The sequence below is a fragment of the Rutilus rutilus genome, assembly GCF_951802725.1.
Source record: "Rutilus rutilus genome assembly, chromosome: 11".
Taxonomy (NCBI): Eukaryota; Metazoa; Chordata; class Actinopteri; order Cypriniformes; family Leuciscidae; genus Rutilus; species Rutilus rutilus.
The window spans coordinates 40884884-40903530 of record NC_140216.1 but is presented as its reverse complement, the minus strand read 5'-3'; the positions used below and the strand labels follow the sequence as shown (position 1 = coordinate 40903530).

General features: G+C 37.1%; 1 protein-coding gene across 1 annotated transcript in view; it reads left to right on the top strand.

Moving 5' to 3' along the window:
* The window catches only part of LOC311300364 (NLR family CARD domain-containing protein 3-like), a 14245-nt gene extending 1590 nt beyond the window's left edge, over positions 1–12655 (top strand). The window contains exons 2-9 of the mRNA XM_084424624.1: positions 1261–1374; positions 4298–6064; positions 6986–7159; positions 8737–8910; positions 10306–10479; positions 11099–11272; positions 11883–12056; positions 12516–12655. Coding sequence (XP_084280750.1) covers positions 1261–1374; positions 4298–6064; positions 6986–7159; positions 8737–8910; positions 10306–10479; positions 11099–11272; positions 11883–12056; positions 12516–12522 — 2758 coding nt within the window. The 3' untranslated portion in view covers positions 12523–12655. The remainder of the gene's footprint in view (positions 1–1260; positions 1375–4297; positions 6065–6985; positions 7160–8736; positions 8911–10305; positions 10480–11098; positions 11273–11882; positions 12057–12515) is intronic.
* The last annotated feature ends 5992 nt before the right edge of the window (positions 12656–18647 follow it).

Genomic DNA, 18647 nt, shown 5'->3' with positions numbered 1-18647 from the left:
ATAGGCCTATTTCACGAAAAAATTGAAGACCGGAAGTACGTCTTTTAGTAGGGATACGGCTCTTCCGGTTAGCTTTTTACAATGGCAGAGTCCGATAGATACCGCTGGACAAAATCTCTCCGCAACCTGCCTGAAGTCACATATGACGATGTGGTTCGGATGGTAAATGAAAACTCTAAAGTGGAAACGTCAAAACTGAGGAAAGGGTACACTACAACAACAGCTGCGGGTGTAGCCTGCCATTGTTGTTATAGCTCTAGCCGTTCGCCAGTAAGGTAAACGTTTCTATGGTAACAGCGAGTTGGACCAATCAGCAGACGTTGCTGCTACGCTTAGGATTGTGGGTAGTGTAGTTTTTTTTCCATAAGATCGCGGATAAAACATGTTTTTTCTTAAAACAAGGTTAATTTCATACAAACTTATAGTTTCTACAGGAGCAAAAAAAACTTCGTTTCACAACCTCATAGCTCGTGGTCAGTCTACCTCGGATGGTTTAGACATTATGGCTGATAATCTAAATCCTTATGGAGAAATACTGTTGACCGGAAGTTCTGAATCCCTACTCCGCGTTCTGGAAGCAGGAAGTGTGACATAGGCCTATTATACAATGACTTGATCTTTTTCACTTCCAAAAACTGTAAATTTAACTGTATGTTACTGTAAAATATATGGTTAGATCCATCACAGTTATTTACTGTATATAGTCCGGAAACTTTCTGTTAACCAATTAATAGTTTTTCACTGTAGCATTTTTACGGCCTTTTACTGTTAAAATCACAATAATTTTTTACAGCAATATGAATTCTTGTCTATTATGTCATATCTGTTATTTTTAAATCGTCTGTTCTATTGAAGCCAAAGCTGCAGACAGAAATCAAACCCACCGGAGTCCAGCTGTGTGTCCATGAGGAGTGAAGTGTCTATGGGGCAGCCAATAACATTTAAAGGAAAACGCACATCAACTGGTCTGAGGTAAAACATTTGATAGATAGATAGTATAGTATCTGAGGTACAACATTTTTGTCTAGAGAGACTAGATCAGTTCTTCCCTGATCTTCTCTGGAGCCCCTAACACAACCACGACACATTTTCTTATGTCTCCCTCATATAAAACACCTGTTTCAGCTCATCAGCTCATTAGTAGAGACTGCAAGACCTGAATAGACAGATGGATGGATAAATGTAGATAAACCTCAGATAGAGATCCAATCTATCCATGTAAAATGAACTATATATATTCTTGTCTGTATTCTATTGAAGTGGATTCCCCCAGCAGAGATCACAGGCTCCAGAGTCCAGCTGTGTGTCCATGAGGAGCGACCGGTCTATGGACAACATGACATTTAAGAGGAGACAAACATCAACTCAAATGAGGTACAACATTTCTGTCTACACAGACTCATCCTGATAGTAACTCACTGTACCCAGACTATCCATTATATATAACAGATAAAGTAAATAACTAGCAACACTTTAACAGTTAACTTCTTGTTTATTTAAGTATTGTTACAAGTGCTATAACACTCATGCAGTCTTGCTGTTGGTCTGAATATCAGCATGATTTTTAGCGGTGGACATAAATATAGATTTTCTGATGCATTGCATTCTTCATTTGAATAATCTGAAGATTAATTACAAAGATTTATCTTTTCATCTATTCTTTATTTTATTTTGAGTTGATTAGAGAATAAAACTTTACTAAAAGTTCAGTAATCGCAGTACGTTACTTTTGTTACTTTTTATAAAACAGGGTGTACGCTTTCAAATCCGTTTAATTTAATCACAAATTACAAATACTGTCACGCTGGTTGATGAAGCAGACAGACGAAGGTCGATTCCTTACGATAACAAAGATAATGTACACAAGCAACCGCGTGTTTTAACATAGACACGAACAATAACCGATCAAGGACAAAACTGAACGGGAGAATATATACACAGGGTAAACGAGGGAACTACTGTAACTAGACACAGGTGGATGAAGGTTAACTAATCAGGGACTAACAAGAACAGATGGAGACAAGACCAAACATAATTGTGACTAATACGTTTTGCTGCTCTTTAATGTGGCATGACAGATTCTTTATCATACGCAAATCATATATTTATTGCTAGTTATAGCATGAAAAAAACATGAATGAATATATGTTGAAATATACGGTACAATTTACTGAAATGTGTTTCAACCATGGAGAGATAAAACAGCTTGTGGACCAAGTAACATTACATTTAACTCAGAAAAGTTACACAATGGTAATACAGTAGTTCATTAATAAGCTAGAAAGAACACTAGAGAGTTATGTTCTTAACCTTTTAGGGATGTATTCATTATTTAATGTATGTTTAAATCTGTTTCAGTTATATACTTAATTAAAAATATAGCAATATAATAAAATAATTGCAAATAATTGCAAATTTGAAACTCAAACTAAAATGTGTTTGCATCAAAGTGTGAAAATTATGAATCAGGTCACATTTCTTTTTCTATTAAAAAGAGTTGATTATTGTTACCATCAGTATTTCAAAGACTTTCAGAGCCTATCAACTCTTTCAGGAAGTTCAGGAGCTGCAGGTTATGGAAGTTCATTAAACCGGCCTTCAGATTTTCAGATTAAATTGAATGTTGATTTATTCTGTCTGAATTCAGTTGAATTCAATAATTTGGACATTGTTGCTAATTCTTACCTTTAATATTATAGTAATGATCCAAGTGAAGCAGCACTGTATAGTTTACTGCATTAGATGAGAGGTTTTTCCCTACAAAATGTACATGTATCTCAAATATTTGAGAAATTGAGAAAAAAATTTGAGGAATTGAGAAAAAAATCAAATAATGAAATTTATATCAATATCCAATTGACCTTTCGCCGAGCCCCGCCCCCCTTAGTTACTGTTGCTACGTCCGACAAACAAATGGTCAAACACGACCAGCGCGACAGATTGCCATGACGGGAAGAGGTATACCCGTGCGTGTCAGTTAACTTTTTTGGAGCAATACCTCCGCGATCCTCCAGATCGAGGCAAAAGGGGTTACAGTATGCAGTGGAGGGATATATTCAAAATATAAAAATACACAATGAAGGAGACACAACTACTATCTACGTCTCTATCGAGGCTAATGCTTACCGGTGTTCATTATTCATACACATAATTTGTGATATGACAAAGAACAAGAAAACAAGTGTTTAAAAGCATTGAAAGACACTCACTGTTGTGTTTTTGTGTGAAAGAAAAAACTCTCTGAAAATAAAAGTGCTGTCAGCAATAATTTCTTATGTGTGTTTTTTCACATAACACACTATGACTAAAATTTTAAATTCTGCAAAACACATGGGAGTTATATTCTCGATGCTGTAGTTTATCTGATCAGTCACAGTATATCATTAATCAAGCTTAATTGGACTTTTCAACTACAATTAGGCAGGGTGAACTGAAAGCTTTTACAATCTTTTAGCTATAACTTATATAATTGACAAAAGTACGTGGTGCATTTTCTTCCAAAAATGATTTTCTTTCTCAAATTCATGCTTCAAGTTGTTAACGCACAATAAACGAAATCACACAATAACTGTTTAACCAGACATAGCCTTAATTTGCATCTAAATAACTTTCATTGCTTGTCTTTCATAATGCACTTACCATAATATTTATTAGGGGGACAATTACAGATCACAAAACTCGCGGTTGAGACCATTATATTTATTAGTGTGGCAACGGATCATAAAACTCGCGGTTCAGACAATATTATGTTTTTTGAGTAACAGATAGGATAGTTTTTCAGATCAGAAAAACAAAACAAAAAAAACTTTAAGTAACGTTAGCCATCGACACCACAGCCAGCAGACGTATTTATGCTTCGTAATGTTCGACACATTTAACTGGGAGTGGGGCCATCCACACTGTTTTATCCATTGTAGGCATCGCTCACGTTGTGTTTTCGGCTTTGGGAATGGAAAGAACACAACTCCTCCAGACAATCTCTCGGGGTATAGTGTCCGATTTACAAACGCCATGGGCGCACGCTTCACCATCTTGCTAATGTTTGTCGGACCTGCTCACATAGTAACGGTTGCTATGATGTGTGATTGGACAATGGCCGTTTTGGGGGAGGGGCCGGCGAAAGGTCAATTCCTAGAGGCTTGTGCAAACGGCCAAATAACAGTTTTAATGATATATAGACCAACAGCACTGTTGCCTGTGTGATATTGTCTAATTATTTAATTAGACAGTGTTGTTATTTTACTAAAACTTTTCTCTTTATGTTGTAATCTGTCAATCTTTCACTGGTCCAAAGCAGATTCAAAACAAATCTGCTGAAGAAGTTTCAGTGTCTGTATGAAGGAACAGCAAAGCAGGGAAACCCAACACTCCTGAATGAGATCTACACAGAGCTCTACATCACAGAGAGTGAAAGTGGAGAGATCAATAATGAGCATGAGGTGAGACAGATTGAGACACAATCCAGGAGAGCAGCAACAGAGGACACACCGATCAAATGCAATGACATCTTTAGACCTTTACCTGGACAAGACAAACCCATCAGAACTGTGCTGACAAAGGGAGTCGCTGGCATTGGGAAAACAGTCTCTGTGCAGAAGTTCATTGTGGACTGGGCTGAAGGGACAGAGAATCAGGACGTCCAGCTCATATTTCCACTTCCCTTCAGAGAGCTCAACTTGATGAAGGCCAAAACACTCAGTCTTTCAGATCTTCTTCATGTCTTTTTCCCTGAAACAACAGAAATGGAAATATCCAGTGATGAATATAAAGTGTTGTTCATCTTTGATGGTCTGGATGAGTGTCGTCTGTCTCTGAACTTTAAGAGCAAAGTGAAACTGTGTGATATATCTGAATCAGCCTCAGTGGACGAGCTGCTGATGAACCTCATTGAGGGGAATCTGCTTCCCTCTGCTCTCATCTGGATCACCTCCAGACCAGCAGCAGCGGATCTCGTCCCCTCTGAGTGTGTCCATCGAGTGACAGAGGTACGAGGCTTCAATGAGCCACAGAAGGAGGAATACTTCAGGAAGAGAATCAGTGATCAGAGTCTGGCCAATACAATCATCACACATCTGAAGTCCTCGAGGAGCCTCCACATCATGTGCCACATCCCAGTGTTCTGCTGGATCTCAGCCACTGTTATAGAGGAGATGTTGAGTGAAGCAGAGAGAGGAGAGATTCCCAAGACTCTCACTCAGATGTACACACACTTCCTGATCATTCAGACCAACATCAAGCATGAGAAGGACTATGAGAAGAGAGTGAAAGATGAAGACATGATTCTCAAACTGGGGAAACTGGCTTTCCAGCAGCTTGTGAAAGGCAACCTGATCTTCTATGAGGATGACCTGAGAGAGTGTGGCATTGATGTGACAGAAGCATCAGTGTACTCAGGATTGTGCACTCAGATCTTCAGAGAGGAGTTGGGCTTGTATCAGGGGAAAGTCTTCTGCTTTGTTCATCTGAGCATCCAGGAACATCTAGCAGCTCTATATGCACACATTCACTTAACAAATGAGAACAGAAATGTGTTTGGCCAAACCAAACAAGGTTTCTTTTTTAAAATCTTAAACCAGAATAAATATCACTCATTATCTAAGCTGCATCAGAGAGCTGTGGATGAGGCTTTACAGAGTAAGAATGGACATCTGGACCTTTTCCTGCGTTTCCTTCTGGGTCTCTCATTGAAGTCCAATCAGACTCTCTTACGAGAACTACTGACACAGACTGGAAGCTGCTCCTACAACAAAGAGGAAACAGTTCAGATCATCAAACAGAAGATCAGGGAGAATCGCTCTCCAGAGAGATCCATCAATCTGTTCCACTGTCTGAATGAACTGGGTGATGATTCACTGATGCAGGAGATCCAACATTATCTGAAATCTGGAGGAATAAGAAGAACCAAACTCTCCTCTTCACAGTGGTCAGCTCTGGTTTATGTGTTGCTGACATCAGAGCAGAAGATGGATGTTTTTGAGCTAAAACAGTTTATTGGAGCACAAAATACAGCAGATAAAGTTCTTCAGAAGCTGCTGCCTGTGGTTAAAGAGTCCAGATCAGTTCAGTAAGTCACTCTGATAACAATCATTACACTGATAAAACATGATCATATTTATGAGTTTAGCATGTGCTTTCGTACCAAAGCAATACTGTAATAGGAGAAACTCATATATATCTTAAGTAACCCTTTACAATAACAGTACATGAATAATCATATCCTAATACCTGAATCAATAGTTAATTCAACATGAACTCATGATTAGCGAAGATATGAACTAATCATGAACCAATGTAGAGCTATCCTTAACTATGACTAGACCTAAACTAAATCAGCCAGGCTTCATGAGAATAAATAACTACTCTGAATTTGAATCAAACATGATTTAATACTCTCAACGTTGTGTGTTTCTCTTCTGTGGTGAATAATAATGATATACAAAAATAATATATACAAAAAAAGTTTACCATCAGGTAACTGAAAAGGATGTTTAATCTTCATTAGATTCTTTCCAAAGCATCTGAGCTCATTTTACTTTTGATAGTTTTTGATAGTGTTTTATGGTGCGTATTTCTAGACACCTTTAACCTTATTTTGATTATTCTCAGGTTAGGTAAAGTACGTCAAATCTGTCCTAAATCATAAGCATCTGAATTTTCATTCTCTATAGGTCAGAAGACTTCTTCATGATCTGTTCAGTTCAGTATTTTAGAAATCAAAGACTTTTGGCAGGCGAGCTTCTTAGATTCAATTAAATATAGTTTTATTATTTACAGGTTAACTAGTTTACAAAAAGGCATACTTCTAACAGGACAATTGCATATTTTCCACAACAATAGTTATAAGCATGATTGGATGATGTGAAGAGGTGACAACTGCTTTCATATACAAATCTGTTGAGGAGAAAGGAGAAATTCATATATATCTTATCATTTATATCAGTGTTTCCTGAGCTGAGAGACTGAAGAGTGCCATTGTTCTCCACAGGTTGAGTGATTGTGGTGTTACAAATGAAGGTTGTGCTGCTCTGACTTCAGCTCTGAGATCAAACCCTTCACACCTGAGAGAACTGAATCTGACTGAGAATAAAGTAGGAGATTCTGGAGTCAAGCAGCTTCCTGATCTACTGCAGGATCCTCACTGTAAACTGGAGAAACTGGGGTAAGATTTTATAAAATGTCCCAACATAGTCCTCTATTTTAATGGTAAATAATGATTGCCATACAAAAAAAATCTACTGTGAAATTACTAATGGAAATGTTGATTTTATTTTCATTAGATTTTTTCCAATGTGTCTGACATCATTTTACAATATTAATGATAGATTAAACATGACTGGATGATGTAAAGATGTAACAACCGTGTTCATATACAGATATGTTGATGATTTCTGGGTATTTGCATAAAAAAATTATATTCGGTTACACTTTATTTTAAGGTGTCATTGTTACAGTGTAATTATATATTTGTGACACTGTCACATTAATTTAAGTGTTCCTTTGAAAACAGAAATGCTTATGATTGCTCAGGAGGTATTATATTGGTTCACATAATGTTTATGTATGATGAATGATACTCCTGTGTATTCCTGTGTGATATGCTTAGCTTCCACTGTGTATGTTGGTAAGAGGGGATGTCTCTTTAAGGCTCGGCCGCCCGCACTTACTATGAAGGCGTGCCTAAGCTTATGAATGGAGGGTGAATCAGGAAGGGGAGGAGGTGTGTTTGAATTCATGGCGCCAGCAATGTTTGCTGCAGCTATAATATTTAAAGCTTGTTCCTTATGGTTTGATAGCATTTTCAAACGTTACTTTAAGAGACTGCTTTAATGGTGGAGAGAGGACGGAAAATTATTCAACCACCTGGATTTTTCACTCGTGTACACATCTCTGGCAAACGGATTATTCTCACGGACTAATTTTTTCCTTTTTTGGTGTGTGTGTGGATTACTTTTTTGTCTCGTTCCGATCGAGGATCATTCCCATGGACTAATGGACTAAACGTTTCCCGGTTGGAAAGACGGTAGCGAGCTCATGAGGCAACCCGGACATTTTTTTTACTTATTTTTCCTGTACGGGGTGCTTGAAGGTGGTGAGTGCACGGGATAATTGCTCAGCGCATCATTCAATTGAGCTGTTTTGTGTGTTTTATGTTTATGGTGTTCAGCGCCGTCTGAATATTATTGTTATCTTTTATGCTGTGTGACTTATTCACTATCATACATCTGCTTGTGCTAATTTATATGTTAGAGAAAGCATTGATGTAGGTGACAGTATTGAAGCTTTGGTGATATTCGCCATTATTGTATTCATTCCAAAGAATCTCCTTGTGCGTTTATAGTAACACTGCTGTTTAAAAAGAATATTTGAGGGCGGATTGTTACATATTTATGTACTGAGTAATATTAAGCACCTACATGTACTTACTATAGGGTAAGGGTAGGATTAGGATTTGGTTGAGGGTTAGTTGCATGTAATTATGCATAATTTACTGTTATTACTATGGTAAGTTCATTTAACATATGTAACAAGGACACTGTTAAATAAAGTGTTATTGAATATTCTTGTAATTTTTATGATATGGAGACTAACCCGCTCAAGCAGTTTGTAGAAGCGGGTCTGAACCTTAGACTGGACCTGTTAATGGTGCCATGGATTAAGTGTCTGATTGTGAAGTTCTGCTTATCTGAGCTGTAGATCCTGAACTGAGAGACTGAAGAGTGTCATTGTTCTCTACAGGTTGAGTAAGTGTGGTGTTACAGATGAAGGTTGTGCTGCTCTGACTTCAGCTCTGAGATCAAACCCCTCACACCTGAGAAAACTGGATCTGTCATTGAATAAAGTAGGAGATTCTGGAGTCAAGCTGCTCTCTGATCTACTGCAGGATCCTCACTGTAATCTGGAGATACTGAGGTAAGATTGTATAAAAGTCTCAATGTTGTCTGTTTCTCTCCTGTGGTGAATAATGAATGATATACAAAAATAATATATACAAAAAAAGTTTACCATCAAGTAACTGAAAAGGATGTTTAATCTTCATTAGATTATTTCCAAAGCTTCTGGAGTCATTTTACTTTTGATAGTGTTTTATGGTGTGTATTTCTAGACACCTTTAACCTTATTTTTATTATTCTCAGGTTAGGTAAAGTACGTGAAATCTGTCCTGAATCATAAACATCTGAATTTTCATACTCACAATCTATAGGTCAGAAGACTTCTTCATGGTCTGTTCAGTTCAGTATTTTAGAAATCAAAGACTTTTGGCAGGCGAGCTTCTTAGATTCAATTAAATATAGTTTTATTATTTACAGGTTAACTAGTTTACAAAAAGGCATACTTGTAACAGGACAATTGCATATTTTCCACAACAATAGTTATAAGCATGATTGGATGATATGAAGAGGTGACAACTGCTTTCATATACAAATCTGTTGAGGAGAAGTTCATATATATCTTAACATTTATATCAATGTTTCCTGAACTGAGAGACAGAATAGTGTCATTGTTCTCTACAGGTTGGGGTATTGTGGTGTAACATATAAAGGCTGTGCTGCTCTGACTTCAGCTCTGAGATCAAACCCCTCACACCTGAGACAACTGAGTCTGTCTGAGAATAAAGTAGGAGATTCTGGAGTCGAGCTGCTCTCTGATCTACTGCAGGATCCTCACTGTAAACTGGAGAAACTGTGGTAAGATTGTATAAAAGTCTCAATGTTGTCTGTTTCTCTCCTGTGGTGAATAATGAATGATATACAAAAATAATATATACAAAAAAAGTTTACCATCAAGTAACTGAAAAGGATGTTTAATCTTCATTAGATTCTCTCCAAAGCTTCTGGAGTCATTTTACTTTTGATAGTTTTTGATAGTGTTTTATGGTGCGTATTTCTAGACACCTTTAAACTTATTTTGATTATTCTCAGGTTAGGTAAAGTATGTGAAATCTGTCCTGAATCATAAACATCTGAATTTTCATTCTCACAATCTATAGGTCAGAAGACTTCTTCATGATCTGTTCAGTTCAGTATTTTAGAAATCAAAGACTTTTGGCAGGCGAGCTTCTTAGATTCAATTAAATATAGTTTTATTATTTACAGGTTAACTAGTTTACAAAAAGGCATACTTGTAACAGGACAATTGCATATTTTCCACAACAATAGTTATAAGCATGATTGGATGACGTGAAGAGGTGACAACTGCTTTCATATACAAATCTGTTGAGGAGAAAGGAGAAATTCATATATATCTTATCATTTATATCAGTGTTTCCTGAACTGAGAGACTGAAGAGTGTCATTGTTCTCTACAGGTTGTGGGATTGTGGTGTTACAGATGAAGGCTGTGCTGCTCTGACATCAGCTCTGAGATCAAACCCCTCACACCTGAGAGAACTGGGTCTGTCATGGAATAAAGTAGGAGATTCTGGAGTCGAGCAGCTTTCAGATCTACTGCAGGATCCTCACTGTAAACTGGAGATACTTGAGTAAGATTGTATAAAAGTCTCAATGTTGTCTGTTTCTCTCCTGTGGTGAATAATGAATGATATACAAAAATAATATATACAAAAAAAGTTTACCATCAAGTAACTGAAAAGGATGTTTAATCCTCATTAGATTATTTCCAAAGCTTCTGGAGTCATTTTACTTTTGATAGTTTTTGATAGTGTTTTATGGTGTGTATTTCTAGACACCTTTAAACTTATTTTGATTATTCTCAGGTTAGGTAAAGTACGTGAAATCTGTCCTGAATCATAAACATCTGAATTTTCATTCTCACAATCTATAGGTCAGAAGACTTCTTCATGATCTGTTCAGTTCAGTTTTTTAGAAATCAAAGACTTTTGGCAGGCGAGCTTCTTAGATTCAATTAAATATAGTTTTATTATTTACAGGTTAACTAGTTTACAAAAAGGCATACTTGTAACAGGACAATTGCATATTTTCCACAACAATAGTTATAAGCATGATTGGATGATGTGAAGAGGTGACAACTGCTTTCATATACAAATCTGTTGAGGAGAAAGGAGAAATTCATATATATCTTATCATTTATATCAATGTTTCCTGAACTGAGAGACTGAAGAGTGTCATTGTTCTCTACAGGTTGAGTGGTTGTGGTGTTACAGATGAAGGTTGTGCTGCTCTGACTTCAGCTCTGAGATTAAACCCCTCACACCTGAGAAAACTGAGTCTGTCTGAGAATAAAGTAGGAGACTCAGGAGTCAAGCAGCTTTCTGATCTACTGCAGGATCCTCACTGTAAACTGGAGATACTCAAGTAAGATTTTATAAAAGTCTCAATGTTGTCTGTTTCTCTCCTGTGGTGAATAATGAATGATATACAAAAATAATATATACAAAAAAAGTTTACCATCAAGTAACTGAAAAGGATGTTTAATCTTCATTAGATTATTTCCAAAGCTTCTGGAGTCATTTTACTTTTGATAATTTTTGATAGTGTTTTATGGTGCATATTTCTAGACACCTTTAAACTTATTTTGATTATTCTCAGGTTAGGTAAAGTACGTGAAATCTGTCCTGAATCATAAACATCTGAATTTTCATTCTCACAATCTATAGGTCAGAAGAATTCTTCATGATCTGTTCAGTTCAGTATTTTAGAAATCAAAGACTTTTGGCAGGCGAGCTTCTTAGATTAAATTAAATAGTTTTATTATTTACAGGTTAACGAGTTTACAAAAAGGCATACTTGTAACAGGACAATTGCATATTTTCCACAACAATAGTTATAAGCATGATTGGATGTCGTGAAGAGGTGACAACTGCTTTCATATACAAATCTTTTGAGGAGAAGTTCATATATATCTTATTATTTATATCAGTGTTTCCTGAACTGAGAGACTGAAGAGTGTCATTGTTCTCTACAGGTTGAGGGATTGTGGTGTTACAGATGAAGGTTGTGCTGCTCTGACTTCAGCTCTGAGATCAAACCCCTCACACCTGAGAGAACTGAATCTGTCTGAGAATAAAGTAGGAGATTCTGGAGTCGAGCAGCTTTCTGATCTGAAGGAGGATCCACATTATAAACTGGAGACGCTTCTGTGAGTAGTGATGATTAAAACTGTTCATATTTTAATTGAAAGTTAATTTAGTTTCTTAGTTTACTTTCATTGTGATGGTGTATTACTCACTATAAACATGTTTAATAAGAGTTTAATTCATTTATTTTTTTCATTATTGTTTATAGCAACAATCAAATATCTTCAAGTTTCTTTTTATTTCAAACAATTCAATATTTTGCTTTCAATATCATTGTCAATGTCAATTGCAATAAAAGATAATGGTAAATATTTATAACTAGATTATTTATCATAAATAAAACTGACCCAGTGACAGAAAGAGGACAGTCATACAGGATTATAGATAAGCTTTAACAATCGTGTATCTCAGTATTATATTATAATCTCTCACTTAATCATCTAAGTAGTTTCTTTTAGTTGTTCTAAAGTTGATAATGTAATAATGTCGCACACATTTGACTGTCTGTGTTTTACTTACAGGTTTTAGATGTTAGTCTGACCTTCTCTGGATCAGCTGATGGAGAATAAAGAGCCTCTACAGACACAATCACATTCAACAGAGTCAACAGACACAAACCCACAGTGATCATCACACACACGTGTATTTGTGTAACTTACAGAATGATCCAATCCTACATCCAAAGTCAAACAAGGAAACCTTCAACCAGATGAACTGGATAACTATTCTGAATGTTCAGATCCAATCTGACCTCTGACCTGTAATGCCTGAATCATACGCTGTGTCCCAAAGTGAAGGCTGCGTCCTTCGAAGGCCGTATTTGAAGGCCGATTGCGTCACCGCGGCGCGACGAAGGACGTCCCAATTCAAAGGCTGCATCCTTGGAAGGTCGCATTTGAAGGCCGATTGCGTCACCGCGGCTCGATGAAGGCTGTCCCAATTCAATTCTCCATCCTTCGAAGGCTGTATTCGAAGGCCAGTTGCATCATCGCGCCGCGACGAAGGCTTCCCTGATTCAAAAGCGACGCCAAATGCACCCTTCGTTTCCCCGTGAAAAGAAGGATACATAAATGGACACTTAGCGGCCTATTCTACCCCATAAGTCATTGCGCCGTTGACGACAGCATTTACTTATTTATTTTTAAAGGCGGCCGAGACTAGAGATCGGAGGTGGACAGCAAATTCACATTTAAATGTAAGTATTATGTTTTCATTTACTCAAATAGCTAGCGAAACCAGAGTTAAAGTTTCTTATAAACTTCTTCTTAACTCCTTCGTCACCATTGCGTGGCTTCATTTATCAGGTAGTTTTAGGCAAAACTTGTGGTAATAACGTTATTAGTTTAACGACCTATTTGTAATATTTGCACTTGTGTATTATAAGAAATATCACTCACCCAATAAAGCCCAAAACAATAAGAAAAGCAGTAGATAAGGCAATGGGGTTTCACTTGTATGTGTTTTTGTAGTGCTGTCATGCAAGCTATGTGGTTTTAACCAAATTTTAGTATACAGAAATATGATTTCTTAAGTATTTTGTATGCATGTCTTGATGTGTCATATTTTGCAGTGTTAACAATGCACTTAAGATTGCTCCTCTGTTAAGTAAGTTACCCTTTTCTGCTTTTTTAGAACAATTCAGGAAAAAATGGGTTTATATAGCCTATATATATTTATTACATGGCTTGGCTGAATTCCAATGTAGAATGCGGTCTGTTATTTCTTGATAACAGACAGTTGCCATGCAAAACAGCGCGTTGCTATGGACGCGGAACGGACTATTTTCTTTGGCGGAAGCAATACAATCGTTTTTAAAACAATAAACTCCTTTTTAGATCAATAATTAGTGTCAAATTATTTATTTTGTAGGTAGCCATGTAATAAGCGGGATAATGTATAGAGAGGCGGTCGTTATAGCGAATAACAAGCCCTTCAGGCTGTCGGGCTTGTTATTCGCTATAACGACCGCCTCTCTATACATTATCCCTTACATATATATATATATATATATATATATATATATATATATATATATATAAAGAAAAGTAATACACACATATCTTTGCTAAAAATGTATTGTCCTGTTGTTGTTAACAAGCCATTCATTTGCTCTGCCTTTAGGATTGCAAGTGTCCTGGGACAGGTGAGGGTGTGAGTGGGAAACCCACTGCTGAAACTTGGCCCTGGTTTGTCCTCATGGATGAGATGTTGGGATAGAGGCATTGCACCAACCCCCCTGTCCTCATCGCCTCAATCCCTGAGGACACACCAGGGCCGAGTTCAGCAGTGGGTGCCCACGGTGAGGAGGAGCCAGGGGCAGCAGCACCAGCACCACCAGTAGCACCAGCAGGAGCACCAGCACGAAGGCGGCGAGACAGGACGAGTTTTTGGACTTGATCAGAGAAGAAATGCAACTACAGAGAGAGGCAGAGGCGAGGAGTGCACAGGAAAGAAGGAAGAGGATGGACAGGCTGTTTTCTCTTCTTGAGAGAATGATTGAAAAATATATACATTTTCTACATATTCTTGTTTAACTTTTTTCACTTTTATTTTTTAAAAGAAAAATGATGTACATTTATTTTTATGCAACTTTAATTGTGTAAATAAAAGACAATGAATTGTGCCGGACATTGTTTATTTTTGTAATGACAGTAATACTTTCTGCATGAAACTAATTCTATACCTTTTTATTTTTTCAAATAAAATTGGTAAATGAAAATCATTTGTTCTTTAGGCTACATTAAAGTACTTTTTCCAACTATTTACAAAATACGTTAAACATCAAAATCAACATAAACATTTAATTTTACAATACATAAAATAAGAAAAAATTTATGTAGACTCTGTTGAGCTGAGCTGCTGGACCGGGATGGGCTGCCCCTGGTAAGGCCTCCTGCTGGTGGGACATCATCTGGGATGGTCTCCAGAGTGTTTAAGTGCATATTTCCACTATCCACTAAGTTGTCTACCAACAGGTTTGCAGGGCTGATTCAATCGACGGCTTTCTGAAAAAAGTACTTTTAATAACTACTGCATTTATATTAGGCTACTCCTGCATTACTGCGTAGGCTATGTTGCATTTTACTTCCGTATATTTTCAATATACAGTAATATCTGGTTGTTACATTATATACTTTTGTGTAGTTTAATGTAATCATATTGTGATGTGAGGGAAAAAAGTACTTCAGTAGGTTACTTCACATTTGTAAGTGAATACTTAACGAAATATGCAGTTCCGAAAATTAAAGCAACAAAATGTAGGCTTATTGTCACAATATTAACAAATTGTTGCTAACTACAGCAGCGTCCCATATCAAAGGGCGCATCTGAAGCGTTCGGACCGGTCTAGCCTATGAAGGATTGTTCTTGTCGCCTGGCAACCGTGACAGCTGCAGATGACGAGAGCGAGAAATACTGGACTTTTTATATTCAATTGGGTTTTGTATTCAAACAGGGTTAAACCGAAAATACATGATCCGGCAGCGCCGGGGCCCGGGGCACACCATGTCCTCCAGTAAAATATAAAACATAAAAATGACAATAGCCAATTCTGGCTCCATCCCTTACGAAAATTAACCATGGTTTTACTATAGTAAAACTGTAGTTAACTACAACCGTAGTAGCTGTGGTATTTTGGCGGAAACCATGGTTTTTAAAAACCATGGTTTTGATACCATGGTTTTACTACAGTTATATTGTAGTAATACTATAGTAAAACGGTTATTAACTACAACCGTAGTAACCGTGGTATTTTGGCGGAAACCATGGTTTTTAAAAAACATGGTTTTACTACAGTTATATTGCAGTAATGCTACAGTTAAACTAGGGATGCATCGATCCGATACTCTGGATCGGTATCGACGCCGATCCAAGCTTTTTGAATGGATCGGATATCGATGATGCGTGACCGATCCAAATTCGATACCGTGTTACCAGTGGTTGATGAATGATTAGCAATAAACGATGGCCTACTACTGTAAAAACTATAATAATTCTTATAAGAACTCAATTATTTCTTTTTAAACATTGCCTTAAAAAATTAAATACATTTAAAATATGTTGCGCTGCTTGCGCAATCACGTGAGTGTGACAGGCAAGTTGAGCGGGAACCTTTTACATTCGAAGTACCTCAGCGCGTTAAACATGTCCCTGATTTGGAAATATTTTACCCTTGACACATCAGCGAGTAGCACTGCGAATTGTAATATTTGCAAAGCCAACGTTTCAAGAGGTGGAAGTAGTGTTTCGAATTACAATACGACAAATTTAATCAAGCATCTTCAGAAGCATCACGCAAAAGAACACGAGGAGTTTGCGCAAATCAAACTGAAAAAGGATGAGTCAAAGGCAAAGCAGCTGACCTTGACAGATGCGTTTCAGAGGCAAGAGAACCTTCCAAATCAGAATCCTAAAGCTGTAAAAATAACAGAAAAGGTACTTGAATTCATTGTTCTGGATGATCAGCCAATCTCTGTTGTCGAAAACACTGGTTTCCGTCGCCTCATGGAACATCTGGAACCACGATATAGTTTGCCATCTAGAACATACATTTCTGAGACCGCTTTGCCTGAGCTGTACGTATTCCAGAGTTTCCTCACACGTTGCAGACCAATTAAAAGATGTGCAGTCCTTCAGCTTCACTACAGATATTTGGAGCTCCGACGTGTGCCCCATGTCCCTTCTAAGTTTAACGGCACATTGGTTGAATGATAGTTATGATTTGCAGAGCGCTGTGCTACACGTTAAGGAAATTAGAGGGTCACACACCAGCAAGGCGATTTCAGATTCAATCAAAGAAATGCTTGATAGGTGGAAAATCCCTATATCCAAAGTGCATGTAATTTTGAGGGACAATGCCAGCAATATGAAGAAAGCTATGGGTGATTTGGGAGTCCCTAGTTTGGGCTGTTTTGCGCACTCATTACAGCTCGCTGTTAACGAGGGACTTTTGTCCCAACGAAGCTTGATTGACGCAATTGCATGTGCTAGAAAAATTGTGGGGCACTTCAAACATTCCCCATTAGCATATTCGCGGTTGGGAGACATTCAGCGTGAATTTCAAATGCCCCTGAAACGTCTTCAGCAAGACGTCAAAACCAGATGGAACAGTACATATTATATGATTCAGAGCATCCTCGAACAGAAGCGAACCTTATGCGCCTTTGCTGCCGACCATGAACTGCCTGCAACGCTGACTGTAAACCACTGGGCATTACTGGAAAAAACAATGATCGTACTGTCACCATTTGAAGAACTGACGCGAACCATAAGCTCATCCAGTTCAACCACAGCAGATGTCATTCCAACAGTTTCAGTTCTGAAACGTTTGCTGTCTCAGGAGAGAGACACAGACACGGGGATTAAAACAATGAAAAGTACACTACTACAAGCAGTAAACACACGATTTGGTTACATCGAGGATGAACCACTTTACTCCGTTGCCACTTTACTTGACCCACGGTACAAAGACAGGTAAGCTAAAAGTCTACGCACACAAAATGTCACTTGCACGATAAAATATATTTTTCATTATACAACTTTGACGATGACAACGTTCTTGTTTTATTGTAAATAAGATTCATATAATTAGGCTATTATTAGGCCTACTATTGTTAAAAAAAACATATTTTCAAGTTTCGTTTAATTAATTGTAAAGTTTTAGTCATTAACTCTATCATTAACTTTTTATGCTAAAATAACGGCTAGAAATGCTTTCCATATTCTGCAGTTTTATGTTCATTTTAATGTGAAGCCGTCCAAAGCATTAAACATTAGTCACAAATCAGTCTCATTAGAACAATCACATTATATATAATTAGTTTTTTAATTCTGAAGATTTTTTTTAAAGTGAATGGACGACCACTTATAATTGTATTATATATGATAAAATTTGGCCTTTATATAAATTATTTATTTTAGTTGCATGTTTGTAATTTCTATTCGTTATGTCTGACCAATATATGAAAATTGTCTGTGGTTTTGAGACATTAAATAAGGCTTTATTTATTCAGAAAAAAATTATTTTATTCAAAAAACCTTTTTTTTTTCAGCAACCAAAAAAAAAGAAAAGTAAAATACATTGCTGCTTGGAATTTTATCAGAATGCATCTGTAAATTATTTCATTGACAGCTGCACTTTCATTGCAAAACAAATTAAATGCATTCATTTTTAATTAGTTTAAGAAACAATTCCAAAAATAAAAAAATGATATGATAGATGGGTTATCTTATTCTCATTACAAGATGACAACTGGCAACTTTGATATACCTGTATAAATGACCATGCAACGTTTGTATAAAATAGATTATTTATTCTGCATGTTTTGTCTCAGATGCTTTTCAAATGCAGACACTGCCAGGCATGCAAAAAATGCCCTGATACAAGAGGTCGAGAAGATGGAAGATGCACTGAAGAGGAGGACAACTACTGCCTTAGCTGCTACAGCAGATCCAGCAGAGAAGGTTTCTCATGCAGAAGCAAGCGAGTCAAGCGGACACACAAGCAAGAGCACCTTCATGATGATGTTCGATGAAGTTCTCAAGAAGCGAGAAGAACCTGGAGGAGTAATCACGAGTGCTCTTCTTCAAATACAAACGTATATGACAGAGCAAATTATCCCTCGGTCTGAAAACCCATTCCATTACTGGGCAGT